Below are 27,694 nucleotides of genomic sequence, written 5' to 3'. Positions count from 1 at the left end.
TATATATTATATAGATATATATATATATATAATATAATATATATATTATATGGGGTACATGTATGGGTAACCCCCCCGTATGTATGGGTAAGAAGCCCCGTGGTTTTGTTTTTTCGCCCCCGCGTGCCGGTAAAAGGCCCCTTCCTGCTGTTCAGAACGCTCTTCTGCAGTATTGGATCTCCAAGAAGGCGACAGATTTTCTTCAATTGCAACAACAACAACAACAACAACAACAACAACAAAAAAAAACATTAGTACTGGGATAATTTGTGCTTTGTTTAATTTACAATGCTTGCAAGATGGATCACAGACATCTGCAAATATATAGATTAGCCACGATGGCAGATCACAATAGCAAAACTCGTAAAGAGATAAAATACCGTTGCCTGCCCCATACTGTAGATGAGACAGGATGTCTTGCTTACTAAAAGATGAACCCTTTTATAAATGTTATGAAAATCTGCTTTGATCACTGATCTAAGCTTTATGAAGTATACAAGTTACATTAAACAAGAGCACAAGATCAGTGAAATAGACAATGTGTACATACTGTATATAAATATTTACACACATTATATGGTACCAGCATGCAACATCCCACTTGATGGCTGATGGATGCAATACTAGCTGTTCTCTGGCAACCTGCATGGAAACCCTATCAGAAGTTCCAATCACAGTCTCAATATTGGAATAGCTCTGCACTGATAAAGGAGAATAGGGTCTCATAGTATTATCATTGCTGCTTAACAATGAGGGATACAGTAGGAGAAAGGTACCGTGTGGTTCTCTTCTGCCTGGAGGCTGGGAGGCTTGCAGCTGTGTCTGGAGGGAAGTGATGCAGGATCTGCTTCTGAAGCAAGTGCAAAGGAAAGGCAAATATTGAGATACAATTGATTAACTGTATAAAACTAGCCAGCAATTACTCAGAACGGCAATGTGTCCTGCAGGCTGCAAGTTTAAACTGTTACCATTGCTCTCAGTAGGGTTCACACCTGTCCCTGCTTTCCCTAGATCATCCCGATTTTGAGGAAGGTCCTAGGAATTTGATATGCCTTCCTGGGACACTAAATTGAGTACAAGGTAGATACATCAGGATACAATATCCCTGCAACAGACACACAATATGAATTGTGGTCAATACTGTGGTGGTGATGTTATCAGTGTTTCCTATTCGATGAATAGAGGATTTTTAAAGAGAGTATGAACTTTTAACACCACCCCCTTTCCATTTGGAGGTCCTGTTTTTTTGTACCTCAGAGGTGCCAACCCAAGTTTTTAGTCCTCTTGACTTCAAAATTCAAAATTCTTACCCTAACCCTAACCCTAACCCTAACCCTAACCCTAACCCTAACCCTAACCCTAACACTAATCTTAACCCTAACCCTAACCCTAACTCTAACCCTAACCCTAACCCTGACCTTACCCCTAACCTTAACCCTAACCTTGGCACCCAAGGTTTATAGAATGAGAATGTTTGGAAACTTCTCCATGAGCATTCTAAATGGTTTTGTTGGACATCATGTTGGAACTTTACCATGGAGTTCTGTTGAATGCTAACCTTTCCCCCAGGATGTCATTTGATCAAAAATGACACCCGTTTGAAAAAACCTTTTATAAAGCTGATTGGAACACAGCCTTAGAGGAAAAGGGAATGCTATGTCTTGTGTTGTGGTGACAGAGTACAGACCTTGCAGGGGTCCGATTTAAAACATCAAGGTCAATATATTGGCATATATTAGCAACAAGACCCATGACACTGGGAATTATTGTAGAGTGATTGAGTAGGTCATGGGAGGAAATCAAGAGATGCTGTTATTTATGAGGGAATCCATCTTAATGAGAGGATTGAGACCAGCAAGCATAAGAAAGGATACAAAACAGGAAGAAGATAGGCTGGAAAAACCTGCTACAGGATCATCATTCGACTGTGCACATCTCACCCTGTCTACAATGCGTGAGTGAATAGTGATCGAGGGATTTTTTTTCTAGAGACCATGGAGTTTATTTCGGGTGATGTCTGCTGTTGTAAATCACTGCTAACAGCTGACTTGCAATCGCTTTATGCTTCTTCACTCTGGAAAGCGGTGGACAGTGTATCTAGTGTCCTGTTTGCTTTGCTTGTTATTAAATCATTACAGGGATTACAATTCATAAAGCTGACGTTATCTCTGCTGTTTGAAACTTTCCATATCTCTGGCACTGTACCCACAATGAGCAGTGAGCAAACAGATCTCATAGCTATGGGTAAAGCCTCTTTTCATAGTTTGGGAAGGTAACCCATCAACTCCTGCATTTGTTTTGCTCCATTTAGAATTGAACTGTCAAATTGAAAATTGTGTATCATTAGAACCTACAGTGATTTTGGTAAAGCTAATGCAAATTTGCCACGGTAAAGATTAATGACCAGGTTTTACCCCTATGCCTTGCCAGAGGTGTTTTGTCACAGCTGAGAGTTTGCTAAGCTGATATGAATGCCAAGGGGAGGGCTGTGTTTAATCAGCTCTGGTTGAGTTGGGGGGCAGTGCCAACCAAGTCCAGTGTCCGTAATTGAAGCCTAAAGGAGATAAACAGGTGCCAAAGTAATCGTGTATGCCAAGAGATATTTCTAGACCAGCAATTTGAAAAGCAACCACCAGTTTGCTGTTCATGAGTGTTGGTGATAGAGAGCGCTCTGAACTGCAGCTCTAGCCCCCTAGGGGAAGAATCAACTGTGTGTGTGTGTAGTTTGACTGCAGTTGAACTGCACAGCCACTGTGGTATCTTACTGCACACACAAGTCTATTGGTTGTATTTCCCCAGTTTTAAGGTCTCTACACTAGCTTCCCGGGAAGCAGCGCATTGGTTTCAAAACACTGCTCCTCCCTTACAAGGCTATTCATGGTTAAGGCGCTGCCTGTTTGGATGAGTTACTTATTCCCTGTAAACCAACTCGTACTTTGAGATCGTCAAGTGATGGCCCCTTGATTATTCCAAGAACTCCATTAAAAGCCACATTTTTCAAGGGCTTTTAGTTTTTGAGCTCCTTCACTTTGGCGCTCACTTCTAGATTGCATCCTGAAAGTGATGTCTGTGAGTATTTTTAAATATAAGCCTTTCACTAGCCAACAGTTTGGAGCTCCTTTGGTTTGCTGTTTGTTTAAGAACCCTATCTAAATGAAATCAGTATGGTGAGCTGGTAAAATCATGCTATTTGCTGCCACTCCATGGGGAAGTCTTTACTTCCAGTCATTTCACCTCAGCAGTGTGGGTCATGTTATTGGCTGAAAACATGTCAGTCAATAGAGGGAGCAGCTGATTGGTTAATGACAGCAAAGGCATAGAAGGGGTGGGGACAATTTCAGGAAGTGCAACACCACCTAAAAGCATGGCTTGCAAACAGAGATTTCTTGAAGCTAGTGCTGTACCGTCTGATTTCCAAATGAAAAGAAATGTTTACTAAGACATGCATGTCTATCAGAATTGCCCATTTGAGACCAATGTAGCGAATGGATGTGCACAACTGCTAAGATTTATTGAATGAAACCCTTCAACACTTTATCAGAATGGCAGTCCTGGAGGATTTCAGGCTGCAGCCCCTGTGGAGAACCATGACAAACCCCAAACACCACAAATGAAAAAGTTCAAACAGTAAATAAACTCAAAGCTGGCGTCACCAGGGGATCATCTCTGTTTGCACAGTGGCTCCATAAAAGCAGATATCTGTCAAGGGTTTTGTGTGCTGACAGTCACAAGGCTGTCAGATAAGCCTTTTGGCGATTCACAATGGACAAGGAGACAGAGAACCTACTGGATAAGCTATCCGTGTGTGACCAGAAAAAGAAAAGAAAAAAAAAACACATGACGGGTGGCCAGAATACATGATCATAAAATAAAATAATAACATAAAGGTAAAAAATTCATGGGACAGTAGCTTCGTATCATTTCTGTGTGCTGGTGTAAACTAATACTTGTTCCCCCAGGTGAGACTGGATTGGTCAGAGGAGACAGGTTTAGGATTAGGGTCAGGGTAGGTAAGTAGTCTTGAAATTAAGGTTGTAGTTCAAAGTGCATGAATATAGACTTATTTGCAAAGAAAGATTACTTTGTTACAAAAAAAAATAAAATAATGGGGTACAAATATTCGGAATGGGAACCAATATTCCCAAATAATGGTTCCTAGAGGGTCAAAATATTCATCCCTGGTAGAAAAAATACAGGTGAGGGCGCTGCAGTGTACTGATAACACACTGTGCTGTTGTACAATGATCACAATGCTCATGGATACAGTAAAGAAGCTTGAACAGAGCCCCTCTTTAATGTCATCTCCTCCTGTGGAATATGAACTGCTGCCAGGCTGAAGACAGGTGCAGTGTGGGGCTGGGGCCAGGGGGCTGGGTGCGGCTGCTTCTGGGCACTCTCTGTGTGGTGATGAGTGGAGTTCACTGCCCTTGCGCAATCCCTTGGGAACTGTGTGGTCTGAGAGAGCGAGAAGGAAGAGTTCCACTAGAGAGAGCCACCCCCAGGAAAGTGGGAAGGGCCGTGTGAAGAGTGTGAGTGTGTGTGTGTGTGTGTGGGCATAGCGTGTCTTGTGTTTATTGATAATGATACTGTGGTAAAAGCATACAGAGTTGCAAGCTGCACAGTAAAAACATGGTAAAGCATGGAATCACTAGGAATTCTGGTTTACTACGGTACAGAACAGCAAGTGTGCAGTACAAGCGTGGGAAAAAAGCACGGCTAACCTCTCAGATGCTCTGCAAACACACTGTGGCATACTTTTATGAGTGGATTAGAAAGTGCTTTGCTTGCTGGTGTTTTCAATGTGCTCCAGATGGAGGAATGGTCTCATATGAAACAGCTCATGAACTAAGATAGATAGGCGTTGGATTCCCTGCATGACCCACATTGCCAGTTCTGTAGTCTTGCTGCCTTTGAGTTCTGTGCCTCTTCCTGCTGAGTTTCTTTGCTCTCCTGTATATAAACTTTGAAGAAGAGCTGGACTATCTCTCGGTCCCCAGAGAGGGCCTCAAATGCACACATCCTGCAGAAGTATCTATGTTCAACGAATGTGTTACTTATTGAATCAGGCAGTAAAACTCAGTATGCAGAGGGCAGAGAGCAAAGATCAGCTTTCTCCAAGCGAGATTATGGAGGAGTTCGATTTCTTTGTTCCATAAGCCTTGGATAATGTCAACCGATGATCAAAGCAGGATGTTTATTTTCCCAGAACACCATAAAGCTACTAATCATGTTGGGCTTGATATTTAATATAGAACAGCTGTTTTAAAAAAAGAAACAGAACTTGGAGTGTTTTTTCCTGTTCTTAAGGTTACCTTAAAACTCACTTTAAACAGGTCAAAATATTTACAGACACTCTAGTACAGGGGTGGCCAGAGCTGGTCCTTCCAGTCCTGGTCTTTGCTTCAGCCCTGTTCTAAATGGTTTAATTGAATCAAACCTCCATCCAGACCCTGAAGCAGTTCATTGTCCCTGTTAAACCTGGACAGGAATGGCTCTCCAGGACTGGGATTGGACACTCTTATTATAGTGTCACTCACATAGACTTCTCAATGTTTCTAACAAACACTTTTGTCAGATTTTTAAAAACGTGAAAAAGTTACCAAACCAGAAACAAGCAACTCAGACATTTCGTTTAGGTCTTTGTGGGCAGTACACAATCATTTTGTATTCATTTTAGATTTGTGATTGGGTTTTTTCTTTCAGATATTTGCCAGTTTGGAATATGTTTTTTCTGCAAGTGTATACATTGTCCAGGCATTTACAAAAACAAAAACAAACAAACAAAAAAAAACTGTGTTTAACGATGAAACTGCACTGATTTCAATACTGTGCATGAACATTAAAGCAGAAATCAGTCTCATCATACCAGCAAACTGGGTTGGTCTTGTACTTGCTCTGGCAGAAAGGGAAAAAGAATATGTATACTGCAAAATAACTTGTATTGTTTAACTGCAGCACCCAGAGGCTACTGAGCAACAGAACTCTTCCACTGAGGCATCACAGACTGTGAGACAGTGCCTGTTCCCTGTTTGAGGGGCCATTCTTAATTAAGTCTGTGTTTATCATTCAATACCAATAAAGACATCTTCTGGGCTATTTAAGCTTTAGAGAGTGGGTACGCCCTGTCAGTACAGTTAAGCTCCCAGGGCTTACATACAGATCCAGCTGTTGCATTAGCTGAGACCACACACACACAGTGGGCTGAGTCACATTTTGCTTCAGGTCCATGCCGACCGTTCACAACATACCAGTGGTGCTGGCTGTATTCTGTCATCGCGTGAGCGCTGTACCCTTACTGAACAGGGAGGCTCAGATCAGCTACTTGGAAGTTTTCAAAATATGCTCACGGCATACGTTTCTATGACTATATTAAACTTTTATTTTTGTTTATATTGCATGTTATTGTGGAATTCTGAGAGGAAACTCAGGGTTCTAAACTCACTCTAATGTCGTGACACATACAGATGATGCACGCCCTGTCAAGTACAAAAATGTTTATTTTGTAACGGTTGTTCATTGACGACAAAACAATAGCCTATAAACTCGGTTCTTCCTATGTGAGTACTGTATCTACTGAGGCGACGGCAATGAATACTGACACAATACTGTGTTTGGCAGCCATTTTGCACATGGTTCAAATTAAAGCTGACATTTTACAGCTAATCAATAGGAAGAACGGGACATGCAGGCAAGTCTCTAAGTGAACTGTGGACTGCCGATCCATGCAGTTAACAGCTTTGTGAAATACATTGGATTTTGAACTGATTTAATCTGCACAGTCTCATATGAATCTTCTATTTAACAGGAGCTAATACAAAATAAATAAATCAAAATCACATTGAACTATGTAGGGAAATGTTTCTGTGTGTTTGGCTACCAGGCATACAAAAAAAAAAAAAAAAAAGTATTTTTATATGACAATTAAAATACAATATATTAAAATAATAATAATAATAATAATAATAATAATAATAATAATAATAATACTTTTGCATAGCGTCTTGGTTTGGATAAAATACATTTATTATTGCTTAACAATAAACATATGCAAACCCTTTATAATAGTTTACTGCGCTATGCTATGGAGAAAGTAGGATGCAAACAAAACTTTGTAAAACCTGTAATGTGAAGGAAATGCATGTAGGATGCGACAAGCACATAGACTTACAGATGTATCACTGCATTTCACAAAAATGCGTTTTGCACCATTTTGTTTAAAGCAAAATCACTTAAATCATTTAAAATGAGTAACTAATAACTTAGTCATATGTTGAGTTTGCAAAGGAAGCTGTTGAGTTTTTGTTTTGTTTTTACTAGTTAAATTACAAGTAAAGCATACGGGTTAAAAATACTTTAATTCAGTGCAAACGACTAATGCTGTGCAAACTACATTTTGGTGCAATATGTGCCTAGTGTCTAGGTGTATATACCTAGCCATATCTATCTAGACACTTCTATATGCACGGGTAGTCTGGATAATTATTGAGGATATTTTGAAGTACCTCTGCAAGTTTATTGTCTCTGCGTTACTATAACGTTAGCAAACATTTCTGTTTGCAAAAAAAAAAAAAAAAAAAAAAAAAGACCGAGGAAGAGTCTGTTGATGTCTAACCTGGGCAAATTGAGAAATTGAGAGAATGTCTTATATATAGCCCGTGCTCAAGGTGTGTGTCTGACGTGGTATTTACCTGTGTAAACAACCGCGCGCTTATGGAATGGAGCGATAAGGTCACTTCAAAGATCATTTTCAACTCGAGACCAAGACCGGGCTGGCGGACACAACAAGCACGGAGCGTTACTTTAAAAAAAAACAAATTGTGTTTGTAACAGTTTAAAAATTAAAAACGGTTTAGAGGCTTCAATAAATGTTGCACCCAAGATAAGTGCTGCTCCACTGTGTATCAGAAGAGATTGTTTGCACTTTGGATAAATAGTCGGCTGTAATACAGAGATTTCCACATGAATATAACACTAACAGGTAAGCTTCCTTTTCTAATATTCATTGGATAGCTTATTTTATCTGAATATTTATTTTATAATGATCCATTTTTTTTTTTTCTTTTTGGTACCATGTGAATTTTATCATTTTACAATTATTTTATCATTTTAATGTTTTACACACACACACACACACACACACAAATATATATATCTATATATATATATATATATATATATATATATATATATATATATATATATATATATATATATATATATATATATATATATATATATATATATTATATATATATATATATATATATATATATATATGTGCGTTTATGTTAATAGCTCAAGAACTGGATTCGTAATTATAAACACATTGTAAATGTAAATTTAAGAAATATGTTGTCAACTCAGACCACGCTATATTAGTCTACCTAAACTACAGGCCAGTGTTACACAATCGTGTTCGATTTAAACTAAAACGCCAGTCTGAATCATTCTGCTTCCACAGCCTCACTCTTTATCACAAAGTATACCTTGTTGACAGTCTACTTTGTCTGTATCCCCCGAAGGGTACAATAGGCTTACTGTAGGTTGTAAATGACAGTAACAAAATGAAGAGTGCATGTTTTTTTGTACTATATGCCCAGCAAGGAGTCAGTTCAGATGGCACCTCCTTAGGGACATTTTAGCATATGCTTGAAATATTCAGGCCTTGTGGAATATGTAGAGATTAAAAAAAACAAACAAAAAAATAATAATCTTGTTGCTGTTTTATGTTAATTTCTTTCTCTGCACTGTACTGAGTACTGAGTGATCCAACACTGTCCGATTTAAACATGTAAATCCCATCTATCAGACTGTAAAGTACACACTGCAGCTGTACAGAAAGTTATTTCAGCATGAAATGGGGAAACATTCTGCGAATTGCACACTGTAAATAACTTTTTTTTTGACAACCATAATGTAAATGAGGAAGTATAGCATCTCTATATATAAAAAAGATTTATTTAGCCTTTGTACCCCTTTCTCGTCTTTTTTAAACGTTGATACAAAACTTGAATTTTTGTTTGAGCATTCTTGTTTTGTTTTCCAGCTGCCCCCCCCCCCCCCCAAAAAAAAACAAAACACTTAGATACAGCGAAAGAATATTGAACCTAAACCCAGAGTATTTAAATTGCTGTAATCTTCACATAACCTGTCTGCTATTTCCTTTCTCAGACTGGAGATGAACAGAATCAGGACTCCTCTATACTGCACCAAGACTCCTCACAGCCTCTTCTATCCTGCTTGGGTACTGAGCTGTGCCTGTGTCCTGTTCTCAGGTACGTACAGTCGCAGTACCGCTGCAGTGCAGGAGTATTCCCTTGTGCACAGTTTAATGAGTTTAGAGCCGGCCGTGTGGTGCTTGTAAGCGAGTTCAAATAGAATCCCTGTTAGCTAGAGCAGTTGACAGCCGTCTGTCTCCAATGCTGTTGGGGTTAGGGGTTAGGGGTTAGGGGTTGGGGGTTAGGGGTTGGGAGAGGGGGCAGGTGGTTGGTGAGGGTCTTGTTTTGGCTACACAATTTTGAGTCACACTTTACACTGTGTCTCTAATTACTGTGTATTTACATAATAGTTACTTAATACATTTACACATAATTAGAATGCTATTATGCATAGTTACAGTGTACTTAATGTGTAAATCTTTTTGCATGATATACAATATGTAAATACACAATTGTATCGGGTAAAGGTTAGGGATAGGGATAGGTTTAGGGTTAGAGTTATATTGTGCAAAAAGAGCTCCGGGTCCCGGTCCCTGCCCATATCACTGTCTAAACACCAGCCAGTGTACCGCTTTCAGCTACCTGCGCACAGGCGAGCACAGCCGGGGTGGGCAGCCTGAGCTGGGGCTGGCAGGGGGGTTCGGCCGGCTGCATGTCAGGCTCTCTGGGGCCTTGGTTGAGGTGGAAGTGGTGCTGGTGCGCCACACCTGGCACACGCTGTGCCTCTCCTGGATCGCTCGCAGTGGGCAGCTCTGGGTTTATGTCAACAGCACGACTGTGTTCAACACAAGCATCACCCAGCAGAGCCTGGCACCGTGGGGCAGCCTCACGCTCGCGGTTGCTCCACGGCATTACCGATGGCACCATTGGTGGAAGAGTCTGGCAATAACCTTGTGGGGCAGCTGTACTACTTCACCCCACAGCAGTTGGCTGGTCTGAACTGCGACGAGGGCAATGTCATGCCTGGCACTCACAGGACTGGCGGGACAAGGAATCCATCAGCAACGACACCCTGCATTGTGCTGAGGCTGCTGGAGGAGAATTTACTTTGGACAATAGCAGCTTATTGTGCTGGGAAACTGTTTTGGTAATACATTCACCAGACCACAGGGAAGATTCCTTGGTTAAAATAATAAGCCACCAATGGTCAACCAACATCGTGTCCCTCAAAAGCGAAATTCTTGCCATTAGCACAAAAGTCCTGTTCCTGCGGTCTGACGAATCTGTTCCCAAATGTACTGTCCACTGGCTGGTGTTCGTAGACGGTAACTGAAATGACCAGTGCTGTGTGATACTGCAGAGTCCTGCTTTAATCACATGTTGCAGGAAAGTAGAAAATCTAAGGGAAGTGAAAATGTAATAAAAACAAATGAAAACAGATCTGTAATTAGGTAAAATAATAAATACATTCAGGAAACAGGGTAATAATCTTTTTTCAGCATTGCATAGTGCAGCCACAGTGGATAACAGCACGCCTGCAGGTTTGTCTGCAGCAACTACAGCTCACTTCCAGGCACAGCCCCAATGGGCAGGGGATGTGCTGCCCCATTGTATAGGTCATCACTGAGAGCATACCCTAAACACTGAGACTGTGCACCTCCCTATTAGGGTTTACCATGAATATACTTTGCATTTACTAGAGCACTGTGATTTTTGTTTGCTTTCACTGTGCTTTATGCTCTTCTGCATGTTGCTGTGCTTTTACCATGGTACAGCATACCGCAGCAAACTCTCTGCTTTGCTTTGTAAACTGCCCTGAGACATGGATAGTGCTTTAGCTGGCTCAAGAGGGCTCCAGTATGTTAATATTTTAAAGGAGTTAATACAAATGGAGAGTGATGACTTTATTTTTTTTTTTGCAGTAACATCGACTGCTCAACTGCCTACAGGTTTGTATTATTATTATTATTATTATTATTATTATTATTATTTTATTATTATTAGACTTCCTTATCATGAATATGTAATTATTTTTTCATTGTGCAATATTATTATGGCATTAAATATACTGTTTTTTTTTTTTTTTTTTTTTTCTTCTTTCTTTCTTCTCTTTCTTTCCTTTCTTTCTTTTTCTCTTTTTTTCTTTTCTTTTTTTTTTCTTCTTACAACTCAATTATATGTAATTTATTTTTCTTTTTTTTCTTTGTTAATTTTTTCTTTCTTTCTTTCTTTCTTTCTTTCTTTCTTTCTTTCTTTCTTTCTTTCTTTCAGCTAGGACTTTCTATGAAATAGAAATGACCATTTTGGTGACCAGAGTGGGTGGTCAAGGGAATATTGATTTAGCTGTAGCTAAAAGCCTCAGTATTAAATGGGTAAGATTTACACTTCAATTTTACCATGTCATTTATATTTCTACATACATTTCTCTAACTTTTGCTTTTTTTTAACAGCTCTGTCAGATCCTTCCCGACGAGATGTTTTTGCTGAATGTTAGTGTCCCTTTGAAACCTCCGAGGTAAGAAACTCAATGAGTGGAGCGGAGTCTGTTTTATGTACAGTATGGCAATGTGTATTTGGACAAAGTCATGTGACTTTCTCTGTTGTTGTTTAATGCAGGGGGGCTGATTCTGTTGGGGAAGGCACTGGAGTAGACAGAGTGAGTAACTGAAAAAACCTAAATCCATTCTTAAGATGCGTTGTTTAGTAATGGCCTGTGTGTACCTATCATTCCTTTCCAATACAAGCATTTGACAGGGGCATAGATATGGAAAGGGTTTATTTATAACGTTTATCATGGTTTAATAATTCCAGAAATTTAAAGGTTAGACCTCAGGAAATATTAATAATAAAATGATAATAAATTCTGCAGCAGGGGAAAGATACAAATTAACTTCTTCTATGTTTTGTTCCCAACAGGACTGGAGGGGAGTGCGTGCCATGTCATCCCCAATAGAATTCAGGTAGACCAGCTAATCTCATAGTGATTCATTTTTAAAGTGTCATTATTCATGCACACATCACTGCAGAGCAGTTATTGTAATGCAATTACAACATCTATAAGTGTGGGGAAAGGGCCTGTTTGCAGAAATGAAATGACAAATGAATGAAGGATTTGAGAGCATTGTAAACTAAGAATGTAAGGACTGAAGGAGAAGCACTGGCAGGAGCTTCCAAGCAATTCCCAAACACAATCTTTAAAACCAGAGAAGGACAGATGATCAGACTCCATCTTCATACCGTGATGGAAACAGCTCCACATCTCTGGGAGTTGATATGAAAAGATAATTCTCCCAGACGAGTTAGAACTCTTGAAACAACCAAAGGAACAGAATCCTGAGAGTGTAAACGACACAGCCAAAATGGGGTGCTACTGTACCTCTTCTTTTCACTATTCCATTTGTTTGTTTTTTTCCTGACAGTCTGGGCTGTGGAGCTTTGTTGATGGTGGACACTGAAGCTAATGAAACTCAAACCCAGGCACACATCATACAGCTTCTGGAGAGCCACAACTTCACTGAAGGGGTCTACACTGTGGCAGCCAAGCCAGGCAACATCTGGATCCACACTGTCGGTACGAACAGCTTAGCCACTGTTGCTGAGCCATCTCCTTTACAAGTGTGCCCTAGGGAAGAGGAGGGGACGGGACTTTTTCAGTGCCACCTGTCAGACATTACAAGCGGGCTGTGAATGTACATTCACCTTCTTGTAACTGCAACCCCCCCCCCCCCCTTGGCTGAAATAGAAAAACCTATGGCAGGTATACAATTGAGCCTTCATTTCAGGTTGCTGCATTGTGTATTTCCTTATTTATTTTTTCTTTCCTTTTACCCCAGCCAAGAGGCATAGAGGTGCTTCCACTACCGGGCAGGTAACTCCGGTAACAATCTTCACCCTGCCTGTCACCACGACCAGCAGCACTGCAGGGCAGACTAGTGCAGCCCCAGGTGTGTATCCATGGCAAAGGATCTTCGATGGCAAAGCAATAGATGCTGCTGCAATGGTAACAAGGACATCCCAATTGGGCATTAAACTCTATTCTTTAATTAGCAGATTAAAAAGATTTACTAGCATTCAAACTAGCCCCCTAAAGATTGTAACGTCACATTGAAGTGAAGTATTTGTGTAGAAGATTGCAAACAGCTGGAGCGTTTACCTGTTACCTTTATCAGGCTCTTTTGATTAGGGGTGTTTGAATTACGAATGGGGGATTAAGTGTTTCGCAGCCTGGCGACACAGCTGGGACTACAAAAACTAAATCAAACCAGCAACAGAACTCGCTGTCCTCAAACCAGTACACTGATTAACACAAGGGCAGCTAATTGGAATCACTGATTTACTAAATGCAGACTTACTTTTTAGTAAATCAACAGATACATTCATTAAATAAAAAATGTTGTTGTTACTAAAATTCCAGGCCCCCCTTGCCCTGTAACCACGGTAACAACCCACGTGTCAACTGTTACGGAAACCACCACTCCAGGGAGGACAAGCTCAGCTACAGGTTTGTGTTCAACAGCGACCCCTATAGGTCACACAGCCAGGGCTGAGGAGAGCTCTGTACCCTACGGAGGTCTGGCGAGGGCTGAGAACACTGGAATTGAACCCAGGTCAGAGGGGGCCAGCCAGACAAGTCTTGCCCCAACCATGTCGTAAAATATGAGTTTTAATTATGATGCAAATCTGCAAGTAGACAAGCTGTACTGAAGCCATGAGCCAAAACAAGATAAATGCTTTAAACCGTCATGAGAATGCTTGTTGTAATTTCACCCTCCTTTGTAGTTCTATGTTTTGGATTATTCATTACTTTATTTATCAAAGATTATCAAAGATTACCAGTCACGTCTAGTTTTTCTTTTTTCTTAGCCTCCACAACGGCCTCAATGATTACAACAGCAAAACTGACCTCAACAATGACCCCAGCGATGACCTCAGCCACGACGTCAACCACGATCTCAGCCACGACCTCAACCACGGACACAACAGCAACCACAAAAGTTGTGACCACGACTGCTCAGAATACAAACAGTGCCACCACAGGTAGGGTGGAGAAATAGCCACATATTTAGTTATGCTTGTTGTAATGTGTTCCTCCTGTATATTTCTGTGTTTGGATTATTCATTACTTCATTTACCAGAGATTATTAGTCACAGAGATGTAATGTCTTGTTTATCTTTTTCTGGCGGCTCCTGCAATGCCTGCAACAGCAAAGTTGATCTCAACAGTGACCCCAACCACAACTTCAACCACAACCTCAACCACAGACATGACACCAACCACAAAAGATGTGACCACGACTGCTCAGAATACAAACAGTGCCACCACAGGTAGGGTGGAGAAATAGCCACATATTTAGTTATGCTTGTTGTAATGTGTCCCTCCTGTATATTTCTGTGTTTGGATTATTCATTACTTCATTTACCAGAGATTATTAGTCACAGAGATGTAATGTCTTGTTTATCTTTTTCTGGTGGCTCCTGCAATGCCTGCAACAGCAAAGTTGATCTCAACAGTGACCCCAACCACAACTTCAACCACAACCTCAACCACAGACATGACACCAACCACAAAAGATGTGACCACGACTGCTCAGAATACAAACAGTGCCACCACAGGTAGGGTGGAGAAATAGCCACATATTTAGTTATGCTTGTTGTAATGTGTCCCTCCTGTATATTTCTGTGTTTGGATTATTCATTACTTCATTTACCAGAGATTATTAGTCACAGAGATGTAATGTCTTGTTTATCTTTTTCTGGTGGCTCCTGCAATGCCTGCAACAGCAAAGTTGATCTCAACAGTGACCCCAACCACAACTTCAACTTCATCCTCAACCACGGACACCACACCAACCACAAAAGCTGTGACCACGACTGCTCAGAATACAAACAGTGCCACCACAGGTAGGGTGGAGAAATAGCCACAATGCCATTTAAACCAATTACTCATATCTAGTTTTAATTGATTTTTCTTAAAGAAAAAGGTAATACTTAAAAATCTCAGATTTCCTCACAGTTTGATTGCTGTTTCTCCTAGAACTGCCCCCACAGAATTCGTCTGTGTTCCAGTCCACTCCCAGACCCGCACACACCAGCGTGGCCACACCCACAATACCAGGCCCCAGCCGCCCTATTCAACGTCTTTTCACTATACCTTCCAGTGTTGCCCATTATCCAAAAATAGTTTGCAGCTTCAAATTAAACCTGAACTCACAGATTAATTTACAAAGTATACTTAACTTTTTCAAGTGTGAGTTTAGATCACATTCCTCAAGGCTGTTTTGAATAGTTTAGCAAGTAGTATTTATTTATGCTTTCAAAAGATTTAAATTTTGCCCAATTTTTGGTCTGGGAAGAACAGTGTTGTGAAACTAGCATTCACAGACCTGTATCATGTGGCACGCTGCTATTATCGGTTCTGTTGACCCCTGCTGGTAATATTAGATAATAAGATAGACTGTAAACTAACAACTCGTTCAAATAGATACGACCATTAGTACAGTGGGACCAGCATCCATAAATTACATTTAGTATGTGTGTGTGTGTGTGTGTGTGTGTGTGTGTGTGTATGTATGTATATGAGTATGTATGTATGTATTTTTTGTTAACTATCTGTGTTTATATCTGTTACAGTTAGTTTCTATAAAATTGGAATGAATGCGTTGGTCAGCAGTGCATTCTCAGACATTGAATTTGTAACAAAGGAAATTATCATCTGGGTAAGGGTTTACACCTTGTATTAATCAATTAACTAATTAATGAATGTGTTCATTGTTTATTCACTATTTTTTTTTTGCTTGGTAACAGCTTACATGGATTTTTCCTGAGGATGAGATGACTGTGTCTAATCTGACTGTATCCAATGATCCAGTAAGGTACTGTACACCCAATCACGTGGTGCTGACACTGTGCTTTCTATATAGTCTGTCTGTGATGGACTGGCTTTGTCTGTACATTATATCGCCTTTACAGTTACTTCTGTAGCAGAGCGCAACACATTAGACATTATATCTGTCAGTGGCATCAGAGCAAACGTTGGATTAGTCTTGTTTCCTGTTTTTGTAAAACTTGTTTTTGTAACTAAGCAAACCCGGTTTGAAGTTTCTGACAGACTTTGATTGCAAAGTCAGAAGAGAGGGCATGCTTACTGGTGGCTTCAATTATAGGTTCAAAAAGGCTTAGGTAGAAAGCCAACAGGTTTATGTGCACCAGTAGGATTGGCTGATCTATGTGAAGGAGATGGATGAATGGTCCTTGAATCCTGATTTCAGTATTTTTTCTAGTCGAATGCTGTCTCTGTATGGGTCTGATCCTGCCAGGAGGAGTCTCAGGGAGCACAGAGTGAGTAGCAGGTTATTGTTATTCTTCACTTCACTGAGCATCCCTTACAAAAGCTTACCATAATAAAACCATAGTGTAATAAAGCACAGTGAAAGCATGGTGGCAAAGCACAGGTAAGCATTGTAAAGAAGGTATGGTAAGGCATATTAATAAACATGGCAAACCAGGATAAGCTATGATAAATGCATAGTATAACCAAGGGAAAAGCATGGGAAAACTGCAAAAATACAGAGCAAAAAGTATGTGGTAAACCTTCATCACGGATAGGTCAGTGGTTCCCGAATCAGTGTAGGGAAATAGAAAGAGATGCCTGCTTGCATACAGCATGGTATTAAATGGGTAAAGCTGCTACAGTGCATTGGCTGGACCACAGCAGCAGAGATACTGAGCTGCTGGACAGTGCTTCCTGGGTGAACTTGCTCATTGAAGACACATGCTTTCAAGATCAGACAGGGGGCGCCATGAGAGCTGCACGCCACACACCTGCAAAGGGAGCTGAAACTTCCCAGTGAGACCATTCTCTCAGATTCACTGACCTCTCTCTAAGATCCCCCCACCAGGCTCCCCTGGACAGGAGACACACTGACATTGCTTTCTGTGTTTGTTTTTCCCTTACAGAGGAGAAGGCAGACTCTGCTGACCACAGCCAGGTAGAATAATTCAGTAACTCCATTCCTGACCTTGTCTCAGACCCCGTAGGGTTCCTCCTTGAAGGTAGTCTTACCAGCCAGGATCGGTGCAGGATGTAAAACAGCCAGGACAATGTTGTGTGTTTTTTTTTTATTGAAGCAAGTGGTATTATTTACCCAGCAGGTTGAAGACATCTATTACAGGAGCAGATATTCACAATGTAATAGATTAAAGTGAGAGACTAAACAGCAAGCTCTCTAAACGAGACCACTCTCTCTTGTTCTCACCATGAGCCCTGTGGCTCTGTCCTGACGCCTGGCTATCCAGTCTGACAGCCTATATACCTGCAGCTGCCCCTTACCCATTACTACAGATTATTTATATTTCACTGGGGGGGGGGGGGGGGGGGGGGTGGGGGGGGGGGGGGGGGGGGGGGGGCACTACATTTTGGTTTAAATTGAACAAAACAGAGGGAATCTGTATTCAGATTTTAATTTTGACATTCTTTTATCTCGTTTTGACCCCGGCAGTTATGGCTGTAAGATTCTCCTGCAGGTGACTTCAAAGGCCAGTGAAGCCGAAACAATGGAACTGATCAAGCAGTTGCTGATACAGAACAGCAGCTACACAGATGAGGTTATTTCCCTGAAGGCTGATCCTGCGAGCATCCACATCCAGCTCATTGGTATTGCTTCTATTCATTTTTACTGCAGCTATGCATTCGGGCCAGTGCACTGTGAAGAAGACTCCCTTCTATTCACATACAGTCAGCAGACAGATATGTTACAGCAACAAGACAACACTTGATTTGCCTGATTTCACATTGTTTTTCTGGGCTCTAAACAAGCTGGTCTCCTCTAAATTTGCCTGTCCTGGTAGGAACATTTTAATACAAAATTTAAAAAAAATGACAAATAAATAACTAATCCCCTTTTTGTCCCAGACCCAGGGTCCTGCCCCCCTGAGGTGACCCACTCATTCTTCAAGGGAAACTACACCTGGCCAGAGATCACAGCGGGGGACACTGCATGTCTGCACTGCTCGGGGAACCCCAATCACTTTGCCATGAGAAAATGGTAGGAAAGGTCACATCTAATAACGGGAATACTTTCAATTCCACAGAACAGTAACTGGAAATAAATGTAAAATATCTACAGTTTCAAAATGACTGTAGTTCATGACAAGACTGTGTCTAGCTTTGTCTTTATTTGTCAAGAATGAGGTTGGAGTTGAGCTTGAATCATCAAAATCACCGAAGTCACCCTCTGCCGTTTTTCGTGCATGTGTACTGGGCAATGCTGTGTGATGAAGTTGAAAGATCTATAACTGTGAAAGCACCATGAATGCATGCTGGCTCTGTGCTGTGCCACAGAGTGAAATATTTCTTCTGAGATTCCTTTTGATTTATTTATGTATTTATTTGTTGATAGCGACAGCGGTTACACTCTGTCATTTTCTTTAAAGGTCAGGTTCAAAAGTTAGGCTGTTAATTATGCAGTTAAAACGTAGTTATCATGTCACAGTGGGTGATAAAACTCTAATCTACCAGTCATAAATGATAAAGGACATTCAGTAGATATTAAGAGCAATGAGTCATAATCGGAAGCTCTTGATGAAAGTTCTGATGTTGGCACGGATTTTAAATTAGAGGCAGGTTTGTCAATATTGGAATGTTCAGCCAGGTTTTCCTAGGGGAGAGTAGGAAAACCTGGCTAAACGTTCCAATATAGAGTACAGGACAGTAGTGTATATGCTGTGTGTGTGGAGAGATGATTGCTGGAACCGATTCTTCTGTTTGATGTCTCTGGGACACTCTTGGAAATGAGTTGCTGTAACTCAAGAGTGTATCTCTCTCTATCTCTCTCTCTCTCTCTCTCTCTCTCTCTCTCTCTCTCTCTCTCTCTCTCTCTCTCTCTCTCTCTCTCGCTGTCTGCAGTGGTGTGGCCATGGAGACTGACCGAGCCAATTGGGAAAATCCGATGCTGCAATCCTGCCCGATGGTGTTCAGCCTCCCGGACAATATCCTAGATCTGGGGAATGTCGAGGTCACCGCAGGTCAGTCCCACAGGGGTCAGGCTGCTGCAGGGAGGGTGATCTGGATAGGAGGAAAGGGGATGGGGGAGAGAGGAGCAGTAAAGAGAAAGTGGGAGAGAAAGAAGAGAGAGAGGAAGGAGTGAAAGAGAAGGAGAGAGAGGGAGCTGGCGGGATGTTATAATGCATACGTGTGCGTGCGCGTGTGCGTTTGTGATTTGACAGACAACGCCATGGTGCTTGCTGAGCTGATTAAGAACCTGACGAGCAACTCCCCCAAGATTAACCCTCAGGAAGTTGAGATTGTGGTCAGCAAAGTGGCAGAGATCCTGCAGGTCGGGGAGGTCACTCCTCTCCTTGGACTGACCATCATCAACATCATCACCAACATCATGGAGAAGGAGAGCAACCTGCAGTCTGTTGCCAACCAGTGAGCTGGGGCAGGGGTGTGGGCATGGAGGGGGCTGGGGGAATGGGCATGGATGGAAATGCTTAGAACCTGCCAATGCTTCTCCTCTTTCAATCCACATCAACAAATAGATACATGTCTTATTTATTGTGTTGATCTCTGTACACTGCTGATTAAGTTTTAACATGTTTTTATTGTGTTGTTTGTACACTGTAAATGAGACCTTGGTCTGAAGGAGTAAATCTGCTGGTTAAATAGATCAATAAATGAATCTAACAAATAATAATTAAGTTCACATATCATGGGATAGAGTCAGGTGTGATACAGCATTCCTTCAGCACACAAATATGTTTGATGTACACAAGTGAATGCAAGTGAATGATCAGCAATAGCCACTGATCTCATAGCCCCATGCCCTCCCTCCCCTGCAGAATCCTGGAGATCACAGAGAGCATTGGAAACAAAATGAGCTTCGATGGAGAGTCTGTCAGCCTCACCTCCCCCATGCTGGCCCTGACGGTCTTAAACATCAACTCCTTCCAATTCGATGGACTTGCCTTCGGAGTGACGTCCTTCATCCCAGGCCACAACCCCCAGGTAATGATCTGAAGAATGATTGGGGCTCTCTGGCTTTCCCAGGGTCCCACCGTCAGGTTCAGTTTCATGTTCATGTATAATTCCTTGGTAGCGATAGTTTAACCTGCTTTGCTCCATCGTTTAGCCTTCTGTGCAGCCTCCTTTACCGGAAGAAAAAAGAAAGCAGAGCAGTGACAGGTCAGGTTTTAGCTGCAGGACACACGCGCTCCTGCTTGAAGCCTGCTTGCCACTAGCCATGCCCCTGCTTCTCTGTCTTCAGCAGTCTCAGTGTATTGCTTATCTTCCTGAACCCTTATCTCCCGACCAGACTTTCCTCAATCAGGACCCGTTCGACGACACCGTGGCGTACATTTCCCTGCCTCGCTCTCTGGAAAAACACCTTTTTCAACAGAGCAACAGAACCATGGCCCGGATCCAGTTCCATTTCTATGGGAAACCTGTGCTCTTCCAGGTGAGTAACCAGGGTAAAAGGACAAACTCATTGGCAAATAAAATTTTTAGTAGTTGGTCTTATTTATTTTATTTGAATTGATTTGTGTTAATTGCATGATGTTAATTGATTGATGTTAATGGCATGGTGTTTATTCAATTTGTGTTAATTGCATGGTGTAATCGATTTGTGTTAATTGCATGGTGTAATCAATTTGTGTTAATTGCATGGTGTAATCGATTTGTGTTAATTGCATGGTGTAATCGATTTGTGTTAATTGCATGGTGTAATCGATTTGTGTTAATTGCATGGTGTAATCGATTGGTGTTAATTGCATGGTGTAATCGATTTGTGTTAATTGCATGGTGTTAATCGATTGGTGTTAATTGCATGGTGTAATCGATTTGTGTTAATTGCATGGTGTTATTCAATTGGTGTTAACTGCATTTCTCTATTGTTTTTCAGGACTCGATACTTAGAGACAGAATCCTGAACACGTACGTTGTTTCTGCCAGCGCGACCAACGTCACGATTCGTGATCTGACAGACCCAGTAACAATAACTCTCCAGCACATAAAGCCTAATCAGGTACAGTGTGACCAGGCACAGCCAGTCCCTCTCTGCTGGTTAGAGCTGAGGGTTTGTGGGCTTCAAAAGGCTGTAATGTTGTTTCAAGAGCAGGTTGGGCTAAAACTAAAAAAGAAATGTGAAGTACCTTCTCTTTCAATGTACATTTAAATAATCTAGTTACTATAGTAGACTGGTGCTATTCTTTGTTTTGATTATTGTAAATAACTATATTTATATTTAGCATTTCACTGTATCTCACTGGAGTATAGAAAAATGAAATATAGGTGGACTTCTTTTATTCTTTATATGGTACTGTTTCATCTAGTCTGGGAGAGATTATCCAACCAGACACACCTCTGTTAAATGCACATACCCCTAACCCTAACCCTAACCCCTAAGACCGAAACTACATTAACACACTTGGTTAATGGTATGTTATTCACATTAATGTGACACTTCAGAAAGTCAGAAAGCAGTGTATTTGTCCTGCAACTACAGCAGTAGATCCTACAATAACCTGAGCACTTTTAGAATTGCCTGCTTTATTTCAAGGCTAGAAACGTACCGTGCATGTGCCTGGAACTGAGAACACTGTTTCTCTTCTACATGTTGGTACTGATACTGTGACATCTTTATTTTGTTCTTTATGTTCTCAGTACAATGAATCAGTGGAGTGTGTGTTTTGGGACTTGAATGGGAACAGTAAGTAAAGCTTTCAATATGCCTTTTAGAGTTAATGGGCTGGTTGCATAAGACACCTTAAATGTTAAGTTTAAGCACAACACTTAAAAAATAATTTCTACTGAAATATGTTGAGCTGCTCTCTGCAACACCCTTAAACTCAAGGAGCACTTAAGGGAAGAACTAAGGGGGAAATTTAATAAAGTGTTTTATGCAGCTAGCCACTGTTGTTTAATGCAGGTGTGTTGTGTGTAGTATTTTTGTGTACAGTGTGTGTTGTATCCTGTGTATAATGTGGGTGTGTGTCTCTATATACTAACAGGACAGCATGTGTATTTTTGGGTTACAGATGGGTGGGGAGGGTGGAGCGCTGAGGGCTGTCGAATGAACAGCACCAGTGTGAACAACACCACCTGCCTGTGTGACCATCTCACCCACTTTGGAGTGCTGATGGTAAGTCATCCTCACCACCCCTCCACCCCCCCTCTCTCTTCTCTTTACAGTCTACAGTCACTCTCACCACCCCTCCACCCCCCCCTCTCTTCTCTTTACAGTCTACAGTCACTCTCACCACCCCTCCACCCCCTCTGTCTCCTCTCTTTACAGTCTACAGTCACCCTCACCACCCCTCCACCCCCTCTCTCTCCTCTCTTTACAGTCTACAGTCACTCTCACCACCCCTCCACCCCCTCTGTCTCCTCTCTTTACAGTCTACAGTCACCCTCACCACCCCTCCACCCCCTCTCTCTCCTCTCTTTACAGTCTACAGTCACCCTCACCACCCCTCCACCCCCCCTCTCCCTCTTTACAGTCTACAGTCACCCTCACCACCCCTCCACCCCCCCTCTTCTTTTTACAGTCTATAGTCAACCTCACCACCCCTTCACCCCTCTTACTTCCTCTTTTTACAGTCTACAGTCACTCTCACCACCCCTCCACCCCCTCTCTCTCCTCTCTTTACAGTCTACAGTCACTCTCACCACCCCTCCACCCCCCCTCTCTCTTCTCTTTACAGTCTACAGTCACTCTCACCACCCCTCCACCCCCCCTCTCTCTTCTCTTTACAGTCTACAGTCACTCTCACCACCCCTCCACCCCCTCTCTCTCCTCTCTTTACAGTCTACAGTCACTCTCACCACCCCTCCACCCCCTCTCTCTCCTCTCTTTACAGTCTACAGTCACTCTCACCACCCCTCCACCCCCCCTCTCTCCTCTCTTTACAGTCTACAGTCACTCTCACCACCCCTCCACCCCCCTCTCTCCTCTCTTTACAGTCTACAGTCACTCTCACCACCCCTCCACCCCCCCTCTCTCCTCTCTTTACAGTCTACAGTCACCCTCACCACCCCTCCACCCCCCCTCTCTCCTCTCTTTACAGTCTACAGTCACCCTCACCACCCCTCCACCCCCTCTCTCCCTCTTTACAGTCTACAGTCTCTCTCCTCTCTTTACAGTCTACAGTCACCCTCACCACCCCTCCACCCCCCCTCTCTCCCTCTTTACAGTCTACAGTCACCCTCACCACCCCTCCACCCCCCCTCTCTCCTCTCTTTACAGTCTACAGTCACTCTCACCACCCCTCCACCCCCTCTCTCTCTTCTCTTTACAGTCTACAGTCACTCTCACCACCCCTCCACCCCCCCTCTCTCTTCTCTTTACAGTCTACAGTCACTCTCACCACCCCTCCACCCCCCCTCTCTCTTCTCTTTACAGTCTACAGTCACTCTCACCACCCCCTCCACCCCCTCTCTCTCCTCTCTTTACAGTCTACAGTCACTCTCACCACCCCTCCACCCCCCCTCTCTTCTCTTTACAGTCTACAGTCACCCTCACCACCCCTCCACCCCCCCTCTCTCTTCTCTTTACAGTCTACAGTCACTCTCACCACCCCTCCACCCCCCCTCTCTCTTCTCTTTACAGTCTACAGTCACTCTCACCACCCCTCCACCCCCCCTCTCTCTTCTCTTTACAGTCTACAGTCACTCTCACCACCCCTCCACCCCCCCTCTCTCTTCTCTTTACAGTCTACAGTCACTCTCACCACCCCTCCACCCCCCCTCTCTCTTCTCTTTACAGTCTACAGTCACTCTCACCACCCCTCCACCCCCCCTCTCTCTTCTCTTTACAGTCTACAGTCACTCTCACCACCCCTCCACCCCCCCTCTCTCTTCTCTTTACAGTCTACAGTCACTCTCACCACCCCTCCACCCCCCCTCTCTCTTCTCTTTACAGTCTACAGTCACTCTCACCACCCCTCCACCCCCCCTCTCTCTTCTCTTTACAGTCTACAGTCACTCTCACCACCCCTCCACCCCCCCTCTCTCTTCTCTTTACAGTCTACAGTCACTCTCACCACCCCTCCACCCCCCCTCTCTCCTCTCTTTACAGTCTACAGTCACTCTCACCACCCCTCCACCCCCTCTCTCTCCTCTCTTTACAGTCTACAGTCACCCTCACCACCCCTCCACCCCCCCTCTCTCCTCTCTTTACAGTCTACAGTCACCCTCACCACCCCTCCACCCCCCCTCTCTCCTCTCTTTACAGTCTACAGTCACCCTCACCACCCCTCCACCCCCCCTCTCTCTTCTCTTTACAGTCTACAGTCACCCTCACCACCCCTCCACCCCCTCTCTCTCCTCTCTTTACAGTCTACAGTCACCCTCACCACCCCTCCACCCCCTCTCTCTCCTCTCTTTACAGTCTACAGTCACCCTCACCACCCCTCCACCCCCCCTCTCTCCTCTCTTTACAGTCTACAGTCACCCTCACCACCCCTCCACCCCCTCTCTCTCCTCTCTTTACAGTCTACAGTCACCCTCACCACCCCTCCACCCCCCCTCTCTCCTCTCTTTACAGTCTACAGTCACCCTCACCACCCCTCCACCCCCCCTCTCTCCTCTCTTTACAGTCTACAGTCACCCTCACCACCCCTCCACCCCCCCTCTCTCCTCTCTTTACAGTCTACAGTCACCCTCACCACCCCTCCACCCCCCCTCTCTCCTCTCTTTACAGTCTACAGTCACCCTCACCACCCCTCCACCCCCCCTCTCTCCTCTCTTTACAGTCTACAGTCACCCTCACCCCCCCTCCCCCTCGAGGGAAATGTCTTTGGGAGTAGCGAGGAGCCCCTCCTCCTACCCCCCTCTCTCTCCCTCTCCTCTCTTTACAGTCTACGGTCACCCTCACCACCCCTCCACCCCCCTCTCTCCCTCTTTACAGTCTGCACCCTGGAGGGGACCAGACTAAGCAGGGTCAGACCTGGTCAGTACTACGATGGAAACACCTCACCAGTTGTGCTGGGGCTACTCTGGAAAGGATCAGTTTAATTAACTAATTAACTAACTATATAGAATTAAAAAAAACAGCAAACAGCTCTCTATCCAAGGAGAATCGGGATCCAACAGGATACTCATCAATCACCAGAAATACTCAATGAAAAAGAAAAGTTAATTGATCAGCTGAAAATGCACTATTTTAATAATTAACTACAACGTTTTGGCTTCCACCTTGTAGATAGCATAGTAAAAATAGCCAGGTAGACTGATGTTGTTTGAAAAAAAAAAAAAAATTACAAAATAATATTTGTATTTAACAATGCAAAGTGTAGTTTTCAAACAAAGTTGAATGTTTGGCAATGCATTATGTTTGACATTGGATAATGGAAGGCTTTGTAGAGTGCAAAAAAACCAAAACACCTTATAAATGTTACTTAGAAATAAGACCCTGCCTTCCTCTGTCCTGATTGTGCAGGACCTGTCCAGGACCCCAATCAGTGCCCTGGATGATCGTATTATGACCATGATCACGTACGTGGGCTGTGGTCTGTCCTCCATCTTCCTGATTGTCACCTTGCTGTCCTACATAGCCTTCGAGTGAGTATCTCCACTCAGTGTGGAACAGATAGAGCTCTCCTTCCGTCTTTCCCATCTCTGTCCCTGCTTCCTCTCCTCACCTCTCATTCTTTTGATCTCTCTCTCCCTATCTCCCTGTGCTCTTATCCCCATTCCCTCCCTGTCCTCACTCCATCCTCTGTAACTGATCACACATCAAGTAATGCAGTCCCAGGGTTAGTGGCAATCAGACCGTCAGACTGTCTCATTCACAGACCTCTGTCCAAGATTAGTGGCAATCTGGGGAACTAGCTGCCCATCTCCCTGCCCTCTCATTGTCTCGTGCCAGTAAGCTACGCCAGGACTACCCCTCGAAGATCCTGATGAACCTGTCAGCCGCCCTGCTCCTGCTGAACCTGCTGTTCCTGCTCAACACCTGGCTGGCCTCCTTTGGTAACCATGGCATGTGCATCTGCCTGGCTGTCACCTTGCACTACTCCCTGCTGGCCTCCTTCACCTGGATGCTGCTGGCAGCTGTGCACATGTACTTCGCTCTCGTCAAGGTCTTCAACATCTACGTGCGCGCCTACATCCTCAAGCTCTGCTCCATTGGCTGGGGTGAGTGCTGTGTACCTGGCCTCAGCTTGTCTGAAGTGCTATGGTTAGGGTTAGTCTTGGTGATGGATTACCATATGACTGTTCACTGGGACAGTTCAGATTTTTTAAGTAACACCACAATGCATTCTGGTAAGTGTAGTCCTGCTTGTCTTAAAGAAAAGAGACAAGTGAAAGGTACCTAAGACAGGTTAAACGTACCGGAATGCATTGCAATCTAAGTTGAAAAGCCTAAAGTGTCTGATTAATAAAGAGGCTGATGTGTCATGTGTTGGAGGATGTCCCTCCTCCCAAAGTACATGCAAATGTTTTCTCTCGCTCTCTCTCTATCTCTCTCTCTCTCTCTCTCTCTCTGTACAGGGGTTCCACTGGTAGTTGTCAGCATTGTACTGGTGATCAACAAAGACTTCTATGGAAGTGGAGTGTCTGCTGAATCTGTCAGCCCATCCAAGACTCCAGAGGATGTGTTGTGAGTAGCACCTGTGGTTTCTGTTATCATTATAAATGAGATTAACCCTGGCGGCCCTGTATCCAGCAGGCCAGTAAATACGTGCAGTGCTTAGATTTCACCTTCATTGGGCAGGGTATTGTTTTAAAAGATTGAAGAGAATAGGGGTTCGCAGCCGTTGTATTTGTTGTGCTGTAATTCAGTTTTTTACTGTAACTATTAAAATCTTGACAACAAGGCTTATAGCAGGCTTTAGCAATCTGAAGTGATAAACGAATAAAAGTCAGTTGTCACATCATCAGTTAAAGCAAGCTTGCTGTGGCTGATTTAATGATGTTGCCAACCCCTGGAGTGTGTGGATTGAACCCGGGTGATTAATTGCTCTTCTCTGCATGGGTCTCCTGCAGCTGCTGGGTCCAGGACAACGTGGCCTTCTACGTGTCAGTGGTGGCCTACTTCCTGCTGATCCTGGTGTGCAACCTGGCTGTGTTCATTGTTGTGCTGGTCCAGATCCACAGCTTGAAGGCCAGGAAGCCGGCAGGCAGCCAGAGCGGGCACCTGTCCAATATGAAGAGCGTGGTCAGCCTAACCTTCCTGCTGGGGCTCACATGGGGCTTTGGCTGCTTCGCCTGGGGCCCCGCCAAGGTGCCATTCCTCTACCTCTTCTCCATCTGCAACTCCCTGCAAGGTAAGAGCAAATGCAGACTCTGAAAATGGATAAACGCAGTGAAGCGCTTTACATTACCTAGTCTGCCATGCATTAGCATGCTTTCAGTATGCTTTGCTGCACTGTGCTGTGCTGTCACCTTGAGATATTTGGCTATGCTGTTAATGCAATATAGGGCTGCATTGTCGTCCCAGGATTCTTCATCTTCGTGTTTCACTGCCTGCTGAAAGAGAACGTCCGCAAGCAGTGGAGGATCCACCTGTGCTGTGGCAGGTTCAGGCTCAACGAAT

The 27,694-nt window shown here is 43.3% G+C and overlaps 1 protein-coding gene and 1 long non-coding RNA gene across 2 annotated transcripts; both read left to right on the top strand.

The window, feature by feature from the left end:
• The first annotated feature begins 13,568 nt into the window (after positions 1–13,568).
• Positions 13,569–15,013, top strand: LOC121317942. Its single transcript, XR_005950557.1, has 5 exons — positions 13,569–13,659; positions 14,022–14,195; positions 14,364–14,483; positions 14,652–14,771; positions 14,940–15,013. It is a non-coding gene; the product is annotated as an uncharacterized LOC121317942 (long non-coding RNA).
• A 2,698-nt stretch (positions 15,014–17,711) lies between these two features.
• Positions 17,712–26,762, top strand: LOC121317882 (adhesion G-protein coupled receptor G4-like). The gene is made up of 10 exons (XM_041253977.1): positions 17,712–17,811; positions 18,070–18,202; positions 19,063–19,181; positions 19,383–19,587; positions 19,998–20,163; positions 20,471–20,614; positions 21,059–21,181; positions 25,595–25,716; positions 26,024–26,292; positions 26,650–26,762. The coding sequence occupies exons 1-10, from the start codon at positions 17,712–17,714 to the stop codon at positions 26,760–26,762; spliced, it is 1,494 nt and encodes a 497-aa protein (XP_041109911.1).
• The last annotated feature ends 932 nt before the right edge of the window (positions 26,763–27,694 follow it).

This window comes from Polyodon spathula, chromosome 7, assembly GCF_017654505.1.
Source record: "Polyodon spathula isolate WHYD16114869_AA chromosome 7, ASM1765450v1, whole genome shotgun sequence".
In the NCBI taxonomy this organism is placed as follows: Eukaryota; Metazoa; Chordata; class Actinopteri; order Acipenseriformes; family Polyodontidae; genus Polyodon; species Polyodon spathula.
This window is presented reverse-complemented; position numbering and strand designations above follow the sequence as displayed.